The following is a 14,724-nucleotide window of genomic DNA, read 5'->3' as shown; positions in this document are numbered from 1 at the left end:
CAGTTCTACAATAATAGTTGGAGAATTCAATACTCCACCTTTCAATAATGGATAGAACATCAAGACAGAGATTAATAAGGAAATAGAAAACTTAATACCATAAACCTATTTGACTAAACAAACATGTGCAGCACACTCCACCCAAAACAGCAGAATACACATTATTCTTAAGTCCGCATTAAACATTCTCCAGGATAAATCGAATGTTGGGCCACAAAACAAGTCTCATTAAATTAAAAAAAAAAAAGAGCGAAATCACACACAGTATCTTCTTTGACAAGAATAGGACAAAATTAAAAATCAATAAGAGAAAAAAAAACTGGAAAATTTCACAATATGTGGAAATTAAACACACTCTTAACCAATAAATGGAAGAAGAAATTAGAAAATATTTTGAGATGAATAAAAATGAAAACAACATATCAAAACATATGAGATGCAGCAAAAGCAGTGCCCAGAGGGAAATTCAAAGCTGTACATGCCTCACTAAAAATAAAGTTTTTAAATCAATAAGGTAACTTTACAGCTTAAGGAACTAAAGGAAAAAAAAAAAGGCAAACTGACCCAGAGCTAGCAAAGAAAAGTAAATAAGATTGGAGTGTAAATAAATAAAATAGAGGACCAAAACCCCACCCCCCCAAAATCAAAAGTTGGTATTTGAAAAGATCAACAAAATTGACAAACTTTTAGCTAGACTAAGAAGAGAGTAGGCTCAAATTACTAAAATCAAAAATGGAAGCAGACATTCCTATCAACTTTAAAGAAATGAAAAAGAATTATAAAAGAAGGCTATGAATAACGGTACATCAAGAAATTAGATAACCAACATGATATTGACAAATTCCTAGAAACAAAATACTAAAACTTATTCAAGAAGAAATAGAGATAAGAAACCTAAAAATGGCATAGATGACAAAGGCTTGGTTCATCCCTCTTGTGACCACATCAAAGTTGGGATGGAAATGGAGAAATAAACAGCAAGCAGAATCAACTGGGATCTAGATGTACAGAGCCCTACAACTAGGGAGAGAAAGGAGAAATCACCCTGCAACAGTTGGAGGTAGGAGGGGGCGAAGCTGCTAGGCTGCCTGGTTCCGAGTGGCTGAATGGAACAGAGGTGACGGTAGCTGCAGATGTCTCTTAAAGGAGCTGTGCCCACAATCGGATTTTTGCAGTGATGTACTTGCTCGCTCTGAGCACCAGTGCCACGTCAGCTGCTCAAGCGGCACCAGGGATTTACAGGATGACACTGAATTGTTGGAGCAAGGGCTGGAGGTGGGTTTTCTCCCAGGCAGAAGTGCTGGTGGTATCCATTGTTCCTCTTTTGAGCCTTCCCCCTACCCCCGCCTCCCACCCCAGTGTGTGGACGCAGTGCCGCCATAGCTGAGATGTCATGGAACTGGATAACAGAGGTCACTCCGCCCAGAGGACTCCCTAAAACTCCACAACCCCCAACTCGTGGCTCTACCCAAGCCACATCTAGTTGTATCTTTGGTGAGTCTGGTGCTCTTTACTGAGCCAATCCCAAGACCCACACTGGAGGCAGCTGGTCTTGGTTTCTGGTGTGACCTCTTGAGGCAACTATAAGCACAGCATCTGTGGATTGCTTGCAAATCTTAACAGGTGGCCCAGATGGGCACAGGTTGGGGCTAAACTTGGCCTGCAGCCGAACCTCTCTCAGGACTGTGACACTGGACACCTACTACACAAAGCCATGCTAATAAGACTGGGAGACTTAGGAGCTTTGTTTAGTACATAGAAACAGACACGGAAAGAGAGCCAAAATGGGAAGACAAAGAAGCAGAAATCATATGAGAGAACAGCACAGAGATCCAGATATAATGGAGTCAAGTAATCTAACAGATGCAGAGTTGAAAACACTGGTTATAAAGATGCTCAATGAACTTAGGAGAAGTGCAGATGAACTCAATGAGGACTTTTACAAAGAAATTTAAAAAAAAAACATAAAAATGGAAATGGAAATTATAAAAGGGAACCAGTCAGAAATGAACACATTATCTGAGATGAAGAGTATATTAGAAGGAATCAACAGAGTGAATGAATAAGAGGATTCAACCACCAACACAGAGTATGGGGAAGCCAAGGACACCCAATCAGAACAGCAAGAAAACAGAAGCCAAGACATAATAATAATTTAAGAAGCCTATGGGACAAAATTAAATGTAAAAAATATCCAGGTCATAGGGGTACATGAAGAGAAACAAGAAGTTAAAGAGCTATTTGAAGAAACAATGATGGAAAACTTCCCTAACCTAGTGAAGGAAATAGACATAAAACACAAGGAAGCTCAGAAAGTCCCCAGAAAGATGAACCCAAAGAGGTCCACACCAAGACACATCATAATTAAAATACCAAAGGTTAAATACAAAGAGAGAATCTTAAAAGGAGCAACAGAAAAGCAGTTAGTTATCTACGAGGGAACACCCATAAGACTGGCAGCTGATTTCTCAAAAGAAACTATGCAGGACCGAAGGGCTTGGCAGAATATATTCAACATGATGAAAACTCAGGATCTACAACCAAGAATTCTTTATCCAGCAAAGCTATCATTTAGAGTCAAAGGACAGATATGGATTTTCTCAGATAAAAATAAGCTAAAGGAATTTATCACCACCAAGCCAGTATTACAGGAAATGTTGGAAGGACTTCTTTAAGAAGAAAAAAAACATGTATCAAAAACAGGAATAAAGAATAGTTACAACTACATTTTTATCAATAAGTACCTCAAATGGAAAAGAATTAAATGCTCCAACCAAAAGATAGAGTGGCTGAATGGATAAGAAAACAAGACCCCTACATATGCTGCCTACAAGAGACTCACTTTAGATTAACAGACACACACAGACTAAAAGGAAGGGGATGGGAAAAGATATTGCCTTGATAGACCTAGAGGGTATTGCGCTGAATGAAATGGGTCAGATAGAGAAAGATAAATATGCATGATTTCACATAAATATGGAATCTAAAGAACAAAACAAACAACAACAACAACAAAAAAACAGAAATAAACTCATAGATACAGAGAATATTTTGAGGGCTACTAGATAGGAGGGGGTTGGGGGGTATGGGAAAAAAAGGGCAAAGGGATTAAGAAGTACAAATGGATAGTTACAAAACAGACATGGAGATATAAAGCATATCAAAAGGAAAATAGTTAATAATGTAATATGTAGGAGGGAAGAGGAGTACTAGATTTAGTGGGGTGATCATTTTATGAGTTACAGAGATCTCTAATCACTATGCTGTATAACTGAAGCTAATATATTATTGTATGCCAACTATAATTTTTTAAAAAACTCATTGAATTGTACAATGTAAATACAAGCAACTAATTATCTATTATATTTAAGTGAAGCTGGGAGAAAAAAAAATCAAAAATCCAAACTGAAGAGATTGAATCAAAAATCATAAACTTCCCCATAAAGCCCAGAACCAGATGGCTCCACTGGTAAATTCTATTAAATATTTCAAGAAGAATTAACATGAATCCTTCTCAAAGTCTTCCGAAAAATTAAAGAGGAAGAAACACTTTGTCTCAGTCTATAAGGGAAATGTTACCCTGATAGCAAAGCCAAAGACACCAAAAGAATACTATAGACCAATATCAGTTATGAAAATAGATGTTAACAATCCTCAACAAAATACTAGCAAATAAATCAAGCAATATAGCAAAAGGATTATACACCATGATCACGTGGGATTTATGTTAGTATTGCAAGGGTGGTTCAACATATGAAAACCAATCAATGTAATACAGTACTTCCCCTTTATCCCTGGGGGATATGTTCCAAGACTCCCAGTGGATGCCTGAAATTGGATAATACTGAACCCTATATATGATTTTTTTCCTATACAAACATATCTTTTTACTTAAAGGATTTTATGGTTTCTCTTTGGCATATCTGAATTGCCAGAATCACTACTCTTATACTTTGAGGCCATTATTAAATAAAATAAGGGTGACTTGAACACAAGTACTGCAATACCATGATAGTGGAACTCATAACCTTGATGGCTACTAAGTGAATGACAGGTGGGTAGCATACACAGTGTGGATACACTGGACAAAGGAATGACTCATGTCTTATGGAGGGAGGGAGCAAGATAGTGCAAGATTTCATCATGCTACTCAGAAAGGCACATAATTTAAAACTTACGAGTTGTTTATTTCTGGAATTTCCCATTTAACATTTTCAAACCGTGGGTGACTCTGGTAACTAAAACCATGGAAAACAAAACCGCAGATAAGGAAGAGGAAACTATTGTATACCAATTTAATAGAACCAAGAAAAACACTGCATGATCATCTGAATTGATGCAGAAAAAGCATTTGACAAAATGCAACATTCTTTAATGATGGAAACACTTAAAAAACTATAAAGTTTTCTATTTATAGTATTGTATATTTATATTCCTCAACATGATAAAGGGCATATATGAAATACCCATAGCTAATATACTCAATGGCATAAGACTGAAGCTTTCTCCCTAGAAGAGGAACAAGACAAGAATGCCTGCTTTACCCACTTTTATTCAACATTGGATTGGAAGCCCCAGTCAGAGAATTTGGACAAGAAAAATAAATAAAACACACCTATATTGGAAAGGAAGAAGGAAAACTATTTCTTTTCTGTCAACAAAGATGCTATATATAGAAAATCCGTAAAAATCCACAATATATTAGAGTTCTGGTAAAGATAGTGGAATAGGTAAATGCTGTGCATGCCTCCTCTCACAACCACATCAAAATTACAACTAAACTACAGAACAACTATCATTGGAAGTCTCCTGAAGTATAGCTGAACAAAAGTCCTACAACTGGGGACACACAGAAGAGGCCACCTCGAGACTGGTAGGAGGGGTGGAGATGTGAAACAGGCTGGTTGCACACCTGTATGTGGTGAATGAGAATTGGAAAGGGTATCTCAGCTCCCCCAGAGGAGTGAGGGGGTCCCAGCCCCACACCAGGATCCCAAGCTCAGGGTACCAGTGCCAGGAAGAGAAATCCCCACAACTTATGGCTGTGAAAACCAGTGGAGATTATGGCTGAGTGAGATGAAGGGTGGCTGAAGTCCCAGACATTCCTCTTAAGGGGCCCACACAGACTTACTTGCTGATGGACTCACTTGCTCTGAGCTCCAGCACTGAGGCAGCTGCTCGAAAAGAGCCAGGGACATACAGAGAAGAACTGGGTTGTCTGGCTTCAAGGCGAGGGCTAGAGGTGCAGCTTTCTCCCAGACAGAAGTACTGGCAAAATCCATTCTCTTTGTTGAGCCCACTCCCCTTCCTGGCCTGCAAATTCAGGCAGCCACCATATCTGAGTCTCTATCAACATAACACTGGTCACCCCACCCTGATGATTCCCTGAGATCCTGCCCCACTCAACTTTCAGGGCCATCCAAGCCACCTCCAGTGGCTTCTTCATTCAAATGGACTGACTTGGCTCATGCTGTGGACTTTCCTAAAATTTCTCAAAGGTTCACAAAACCCAACGAAGCAGCATCTGACTTTGGTGTACTCAAATGACTTGCTGAGCAGTCCCAAAGCCCGGCACTAGCAGCGACAAGCCTTGGTCTCGAGGCACCTCTAAGCCCAGAATGGGTGGCAGCCATGTTAGGACTGCTTGGCGACTCCTGCCAGGTGGCCCCAGGCAGAGCACAGGCTGTGGCTGAACTTGCCTGCAGTGGGGGCCTCCAAGGAGGCCCTGGAGCTGGCATGCCCGGTAGCTGGCTTTTGACCAAGCCAGAGCATTGCCTGGGGCTGCTTCTGTAAACGACCCACCCAAAGGGCAGGCTGGGCAGGCACCAGAGCCCTGCTAAAGTGAACCTTGCTTCCGAGGGTCAGCCCCTCACCATCCAGTCCTCACAACCATTTAACCTGCGGGTCAACATCTCCCACAGATGTGCAAACAGCAATCAAGGCACAACTACAATAGGAGGGCACACACAATACATACAAGAGACACACCTGGAGCACCAAGCTCAGGTGACCAGTAAAGACTGAGCCACTGGGCCCCACAGGACACCTACTACATAAGGCCACTCTCCTAAGACTGTAGCCCTAACTAAGATACAGTAACAAACACAGGGAGGCAGTGATCATGGGAGACAAGAAACATGTCCCAAATGAAAGAACAAAACTCTAGGAAAAGAACTAAACAAAATGGAGACAAGCAATCTACCAGATGCAGAGTTCAAAACACTGGTTATAAAGATGTGCAATGAACTTAGGGGAGGAGTAGAGGAACTCTGAAAATTTCAACTGTAGAAGTGTAGATAGAAAACATAAAAACCAGTCAGAAATGAAGAATACAATAACTAAAATGAAGAACACATTTTACATCAACAGAATAGATGAAACAGAGGATTGAATCAGCAATTTAGAAGGTAAAGTAGCAGAAAACATCCAATCAGAACAGCAACAAGAAAAAAAGATCCAAAAAAAAATAATAATTGAAGGGGCCTCTGGGACAGCATCAATTGTACAACATTCGCATCATAGAGATATCAGAAGAGAGAGCGAGCAAGGAATTGAAAACCTATTTGAAGAAATAATGATGGAAAACTTCCCTATCCTGATGAAGGAAATAGACATACAAGCCCAGGAAGCACAGAAAGTCTCAAACAAGATGAACCCAAATATACCTACGCCAAGACAAATCAACATTAAAATGCCAAAGATTAAAGGCAAAGGGAGCATCTTAAAAGTAGCAAGAGAAAAGCAGTGAGTTACCTACAAGGGAGCTCCCATAAGTCTGGCAGCTGATTTCTCAACAGAAACTTTACAGGCCAGAGGGATTGACAGGAAATATTTAAAGTGATGAAAATCAAGGACCTACGATCAAGATTATTCTACCAAGCAAAGCTATCATTTAGAATTGAAGAACAGAGAAAGAGTTTCCCAGACAAGAAAAAGTAAAGGATTTCATCATCACCAAAGCAGTATTACAAGAAACGTTAGAGGAACTTCTTTAAGGAAAAAAAAAATCAAAATTATAAATAATAAAATGGCAATAAAATACACATCAACAATTGCTTTGAATGTGAATATATTGAATGATCCAATCACAAGATAGAGTGACTGAATGGACAAAAAAACAAGACCCTTACATATGCTGCCTACAACAGACTCACTTCAGATCGAAATATATAAACTGGTAGTGAGGGGATGGAAAAAGATATTTCATGAAAATAGAAACAAACAAACAAAAAATCCTGGGATGGCAATACTTATATCAGACAAAATCGACTCTAAAACGAAAGCTGTAACAAGAGACAAAGAAGGACCTAGTAATTGCACTTCTGGTTATTTATCTGAAGAAACCCAAAACACTACTTTGAAGGGACATGTGAATTCATATGTTGACTGCAGCATTATTTACAACCTCCAAGATATGGAGGCAACCTGGGGTTCCATCAAAGAATGAAGAAATGGTACATATTTAAAATGGAATGTTACTGAGCCATAAAAATGAAATCTTGCCATCTGCAACAACATGGATGGATCTAGAGGGTATTGTGCTGAGTGGAGTCAAGACAGAGAAAGACGAATGTCCTATGTAGAAACTAGAAAACAGGATAAACAAACAACATAAACAAGGTCATAGATACAGAGAACATTTAGATGGAGGGTGGTGAGATGGGTGAGGTGGGGAGGGGATTAAAGTTTATAAATCGGTAGTTACAAAATAGTCATGGGAATGTAACATATAGCATAAGGAACATAGTCAATAATATTATAATAACTCTTTATGGTATCAGATGGGTGCTAGATTTATCAGGGTGATCACTTCATGTTATATAAATGTCTAATCACTATGTTGTACACCTGAAGCTAATATCATATTGTATGCCAACTTAATTGAAAAACAACAACAAAAAAGATATTGTAAAAAAAATCCTCAGTATATTAGAGCTAGTAAATAAATGTGGCAAACTTGCAGGGTACAAGATTAACACACAGAAGTTGTTAATTAGCAATGAAAAATGTGAAAAGTAAATTAGAAAATTCCGTTTACAATATCATCAAAAAGAACACATATGAATGCATTTAACTAGGGACATGCAAGACTTGTATAGCAAAAAGCATAAAGCATTACTGAAAGAAATTTTTTTAAAGAACTAAAACAAATGGTTTTAAAAAATGGAAAGATATTTTGTGTTCATGGGTTAGAAGATTTAATATTGTTAAGATGGTAATACACCCAAAGCGATCTGTAGATTTAATGTAATCCCTATTAATTCCCAATGGCCTTTTCTGCTAAAATCCATATGGAATAGAGGGGACCTGAATAGCTAAAACAATCTTGAAAAAGAAGACTCACACTTCTCAATCTCAAAACTTACTAAAAATCAATAATAATCAAAAGTTTAGTACTGGCATAACAATCAATATATAAATCAATAGCATAGACTTTAGAGTCCAGAAATAAACTCAGATGCCATATACAAAAATTAACTCAAATGAAATTAAAGACCTAAATGTAAGGAATAAAACTATAAAACTCTTACAAGAAGATATAGGAGTAAATCATCATGAGTTCAGATTTGATGATGGTTTTGTAGTCATGATACCAAAAAGCACAAGCAACAAAAGAAAAAAAAAATAGGTTAACTGGACTACATTAAAATGAAAACTTTTGTGCATTAAGACACTATCAAGTCAACTAATATTAAAAAATAAAATCTGAAAAAGATACTTTCAAGTGAGTGAAAAGACAACCCATGAATTGGAGAAAATTTTAGCAAACCATTATATCTAAGTGTCTAGTATCGCTAATATATAAAGAACTCTTACAACTCAACAACATAAAGACAAATAAATCATTTTTTAAGTGGCCAAAGGACTTGAACAGATGCTTCCCCAAAGAAAATGTACAAATGGCCTTCAAATACATGAAAAGATGCTCAACATCATTAGTCATTAAGGAACTGCAATTCAAAACCTACTTCACACCCACCAGGACAGCTATAATAGGAAAAACAGACAGTAACAAGTGTTGATGAGGGTGTTAAAAAATTGGAACCCTTGTTTATTGCTGGTAGGAATATAAAATGGTGTAGCTACCATGGAAAATTTTCGTGGTTTCTCAATAAGTGAAGCATAGAATTATCATATAAACTAGCAATTCCACTCCCAAGTATATACCCCAAAGACTTGAAAACAGGGAATTGAACAGATTCTTTTATACAAATATTCATAGCAGCTCTCTTTCCAATTGCCAAAAGGAGGAAACCACCCAAATGTCCATCAACAGAAGAATGAACAAAATGTAGCATACATACATAGCATTATTCAGCCATAAAATTAAATGAAGTACTAAAACATGCTACATCATGGAGAAAACTTGAAAACGTCAAGCTAGGCTTAAGAAAACAGAAACAAAAGGTCACATATTGTGATTCCATCGATATGAAATATCCAAACTAGGCAAATCTATAGAGATTAGAAAGCAGATTAGTGTTTTCCAGAGGCTGGGTAGATGGGTAATGAGGAGTGACTGCTTAAAGTGTACAGAGTTTCCTTTTGGGATAAAAATGTTCTGGATCTAGAGAATGGTGATGATTGCACAAAATGGTGAATGTACTAAATGTCACTAAATTTGTATTGTACACTTTTAAATGGTTAAAATGGTAAATTTTACATTATGTGTATTTTACAATGTTTTTTTTTAATTAAAGGGTTTTAAAGATTTTATTACAAGAATTAGAGGATATAAGGAGGATCTGTTTTAATAGTTTGCAAAACTATTAAGTTCTAATGTGTCTCTGCAGCACTCTTATATTCTACGTCGAAAAAGGTCTACAAAAGAAAAGTTAGATTTAATTTTTTACTATGCTAGATATAAGTTCTAAGGGCTGTTAAAAATAAAAGTATATTACATATCTGTTCAAAAAAAGAAATAACCTTTTTAATAGCAAGGAAAAACGTAAAGTACTTGAACAAAGTATTAAATTTGAACCAAGTGCTTCCAGGTGAATGAATCTGTTCATTATTCACACGTGAAGCAAACTTTCTTTGTAGGAAACTGAAAAACATTGATTAATGAAGCATCAGCATGGATACCATATAAAGCATAATTATGCAAATTCCCATTAGCAATCCTTATTTCTTTTAATAAACAACGTTTTTGGTAATTTTACGTAGATGAAAGAACAAAACATGTTTATAATACTCCTTTCATTCAAAGCAATAAACAGAATGATCTTTGAAACAAAAAATAGCTACCGTAAAAAACAAAACAAAAAAAAACAAAAACAAAAAAACAAACTTATGGTGCTAAAATTTAAAAGAGAAACTTCTGAAAATTTTGAGATAGATGCCTAAATAGAATAAAATGATTTTCTGAACTGTACACAGATCAGGAGCCAAAAAGGGAGATCAAGAGCCATAAAAACAAAAGTACTTAATCTTTTATTTTCCCCTCAACGTAAATCTAGATCAGTTTCATAGTGACTTTATGCAACTATTTGACTTTGAGGATTTGAATGAAACAATGTTTATACTTGTACTTGATCTAAAATGACATCAAAGAATAAATATCCACCTTGAGGATTCCTGGGAATTTTACTCACCCTTTACCATACCCTCCTCCTTCTTCCACATTCCTATAGCATTATCACTAAAGCACTACAAAAATAAACGAGCATTTTAAAAAAATAACAAAATCGACAAAAGCGAATCCAGTAAAATAAATCATTACAAATAAGATTTTATGGTCTATGGTTTTATAACTTTTATAACATTTGAATTTTAAAGGTCTTCTCTAGAAACTTTTTTTTTTAAATAAAAGTTTTATTGGAGAAAAATAGAACCACCACATACACAGGGAAAAGAGCACAAAAATTCAACTGATACAGAACAACAACTGAAAAGTCACAATTATCCAATGTTGTTTGCAATTACTTTTCAATTTTTAAACAGCTCCCTTCAACTTGTTTTTTTAATAGTCTTGCCAATTTTTCACCTGACACATCAAGTTTTCAAAAAATTAAGAGCCTCAGGAAAGGGACCAGCTTTCAAGATAACAAGAGTGACACCAAGAGTCTCCTAACAGGACCAATTCTACCTAAGAATTCCTTAAGAGTAACTATCAAGTCTTGTGGAACAATTTACATATCTCAGAGACCATTGGGGATGAGTTAAAACACTGATATAGATGGTCCAGTATGGAGAAAGGGCAAACAAAACAGTTGCATTTCCTTGTCATATGAGTTCATGTAAGGAAATACCAGAGGAGCTGAGAAAATATAGGTAATGGCTGCTCAAAAAGAAATTAGGAAGGCATCTGAAACACTGCATATATTTAAACAGTGTACACACTGACAAAATTAGAGAGGAACAGACAATTTTGTTTAAATAGCTGTTAACAGGTCTTTGAGAACTCAAGAAAACAACCAGTAGCAGACACAAGAGCCAAGTCTCCTCAGTTGACCAGCTAGGACCTAGGTATACTTCCTAATGGCTCCAAATAGTCAAGGAAATATACCGCTACAAAAAGCATTAAAGCAGTTTTGATTTTAAAAAATCAAAACAAAATTTTCTGCTTCTCCTCCAAGATCAATTTCCTTCAAAGCTTCAAGGATAAACAAACAAGGAAGAAAAAATATACCCCCAAACAAAAAACCCACATAAACAAGAAAACCACTGATGGTAAAGAGATGCTTTTTACTCACATTATCAATTTGAAGAATAATACTTTTGTTATTTTCTATGTCTGAACAATCCTACATAGAATTGTTCCTACATAGAATATTGATCACTCCCCTGAAAAGTAGGTGTCCAGAAGCTATGAGAACTCTTACATTCAAGCAATTTTGAAAGGAATAAGATCAGCATGATATAGAATTTGAAATTCCCAACTAGGGGTTGTGTAGAGAAAATGAGGGAGGACCTTTACATCTAGGGCTTTAGGAAATTAGAATAAGGATGATAGGAAAGGCTTATTTACCAATAGTTGGGATGCTTCCAAAAAAATTGGTAGAGGAAATAGGAATGCTAAATTCTAAAAGCTTGTAACAATCTATAATTGGTCCAAGTTAAAGACGAAACTGTCCCAACAACATTAAAGTTTAAAGGAAATTGAACACTAGCTGAATTTTCGCTCATGTAAAAATTTACAAAATATGTGGGTTTTGGTCTCTTTTGCGATGTTCATATTGTATTCATTTTTAATATGAAAAAAGAGTTGGACTTTTCTCACCTACTGTGTTCTTCTAGGACAAATGATCAGCAATTTTTCTATTTCAGCTATTTTTATAAGTACCTGTTAGTCAGCACAGTAAACTCAGGGCTAAGCCATACATATACCTCCCATAGCCATAAATGGAACATTTGAGGATGGATATATACAAGAGATTATATAAGTAACTGTCCCTCTACTTGAAAACTTGTTTCCAAATAATTTTTTTCAAAACATCCCTTTCAGTGTAACAGAACATTATTTAGTAGATTATCAATAGCTATGACAACTTATTTTTCTTTTCAAGGGAAATCACAAAACAGGTGAACAACCAAGTCCAGGGTGGTTTTTCTATTTGATAAATACATCCAGAACTCTGTACAGTAAATAAAGTTTCCATGCAGTTTAAGTATTTAAATGACATTTTAAGCAAATAAACCTTTGCTTCATAATTAATGATGTATAAGAACCCCCCTTTTTTAATAGCCATAGGGACCTCTTCCCCAGTTCCAAAGAAGAATCATGAAGACCAGGTACTTTCTTAAGAGCTTTCTGCACATCATACTAAATAACATGCAAAGAGTTCAACAACATTCTTCTTAAAGGTAAGTATTACTCTTTTAATGGGCATGTTAACCACCGAAAAAGTCCACTCCACTCAACTATTTCCATTAAAATGCTTCATTTGTTCATCGGTAGTATAAAAGAAGTCAAATAATATAGGATCGACAGGTTAGTTTATCCACTGGCTACAGCATGAAGACACAAAATGCTCCAAGGCCAAAATTTTATGCAATATAGTTGTACTGGTTTGGGTTTTCTTTATCTCTTTCCATGTAGTCCCGGTCAATTAAAGATTCTATTCTCTTCTTAAGATCAGCAGGCTATAAGAGAAGGCAAATTTTCAATCCAAAAGCTCATATTCATTGGCTCAAGCCCATTTACCAACATCCCATTAAAAAAGAGCAGTTTTGGCTCACTGATTTAATGTATTTAAATTCCTTAATTTTTAATTTTTTTATATTTTAAAATATCTGTAATTTTTTAAAGAGAAAGTATAATGAAAACAAACTAGGTTAAGAAATGTTTTTATACTATACATATACTGTCACACCTTGTCATATTATTATACTATTACTTTTCTAGTTTAACAAGGTCTTCTAAGAACCAGCTATTCTCTGCACAAATACAAAAGACTAACTCATACCTTCACATGAGGAACACATTGTAAAGATAAAAAGTGTACTGCAGAAATCACTATTTATAAGGACACTGCAACAAATGGTTCGATAAGTGAAGTATCATCTAAAAATTCAGATATTCATATTCCAGGTTTAATGTAAGATTTAACTGTTACCTACTATAAATGATTTTAATTTTTGAATCCTACTTGTGGTTAAAAAAATCACCGTGAAAGCTGATAAGCTTGTTCTCATGACTGTATTATTAGCTCTTGAATGACAAAATTCCACTGCCTTTTGCATCTAGCCAATAAAAAGAATATAATCTTGCTTGCTAATAGCGTTTTTCGGATTGTGTAAAATGGCCACTTGATCAACAGAGTTAGGGAGAGTAGTCTGATGGGGTAGCCAAAATTTCAGCCATCATATCACCCAGTAATTCCGAGGTTTGAAAATCAAAATGGCTTTCTCTTAATTATGGTAAAAGACCTAGAATATCAGCATGATATTTATTATAGTGATCCTCTTATCTTCTCTAGCATCAGTGATCTCTCTGGCTGGAGGTGAAATGATTATTAGGCAGAGCATGAGAGTGAGCATGTGGTAATGAGGCAGTATTAAGTTTGGCAAAGACAAAAAAACCTACCTTATTATTAGCAATAACAGCTAATGAGCACTTATTATGTGCCAGGCCCAGTGCTAAGTTTTTTACATATATTTTCTCATTTAAGCCTCACAATCCCCATTTTAAAAAGAAAAAAAAAACAAGCCCAAATATCATGAGAACCCCAACAGCCAAGAGTCTAGCCAAACTCTATCAAGTATTTATCCAAAGGTTTGGGAATCTTCTAACACTTGAAAAACGGTGCAGTACACCATCACACTGTCTATGCCTCTTTATTATTGGTCATTTACACTGGAATGTCCATTTAACAACCAATTTCAGTTTGCCAGAACTATCACTAAACTTTTCAAAAAGATGGCTAATGATGGCTAATTATCTGTATAGTGTTTCTAATGGACACCTATAGAAGCTAACAAAAGATTTAATTTAAAATAACCAAATCTGTCAAATATCAAGGTATTTTGAGAAAAAGAAAAAACAAGCTCAAAAAAAATAGTGTCTGAACTTGAAATTTTCAAAGACTCATTTAGCAGCTAAACTTTCAGGTATAAAAGCTTTTTAAAATTGTTTTCTTCCTTTTGTCACAGCTGCCCACATATGCCAATAAAGGTTCTTTTAGAATCATATATATGAACTTGAGAAATTAAAACTGTTCCTCCAAATGATCTTGAGGCTTTATTCTGTTTGTAAGATTTCTGTTTAAAAATCTAATGTAT

General features: G+C 35.8%; 1 protein-coding gene across 2 annotated transcripts in view; it reads right to left on the bottom strand.

Annotated features, from left to right (window-relative positions):
* Window positions 1-10,413: 10,413 nt before the first annotated feature.
* Window positions 10,414-14,724, bottom strand: part of CUL4B (cullin 4B) — a 34,099-nt gene continuing 29,788 nt past the window's right edge. For both annotated transcript variants that reach the window (XM_039859060.1, XM_039859061.1), the window contains exon 21: window positions 10,414-13,086. In XM_039859060.1, coding sequence (XP_039714994.1) covers window positions 12,991-13,086 — 96 coding nt within the window. In that variant the 3' untranslated portion in view covers window positions 10,414-12,990. The remainder of the gene's footprint in view (window positions 13,087-14,724) is intronic.

Source organism: Pteropus medius, unplaced genomic scaffold (assembly GCF_902729225.1).
Source record: "Pteropus medius unplaced genomic scaffold, Ma_sr-lr_union100, whole genome shotgun sequence".
NCBI lineage: Eukaryota > Metazoa > Chordata > Mammalia > Chiroptera > Pteropodidae > Pteropus > Pteropus medius.
The sequence above is the reverse complement of the archived record's forward strand: the minus strand, read 5'-3'. Positions and strand labels throughout refer to the sequence as shown.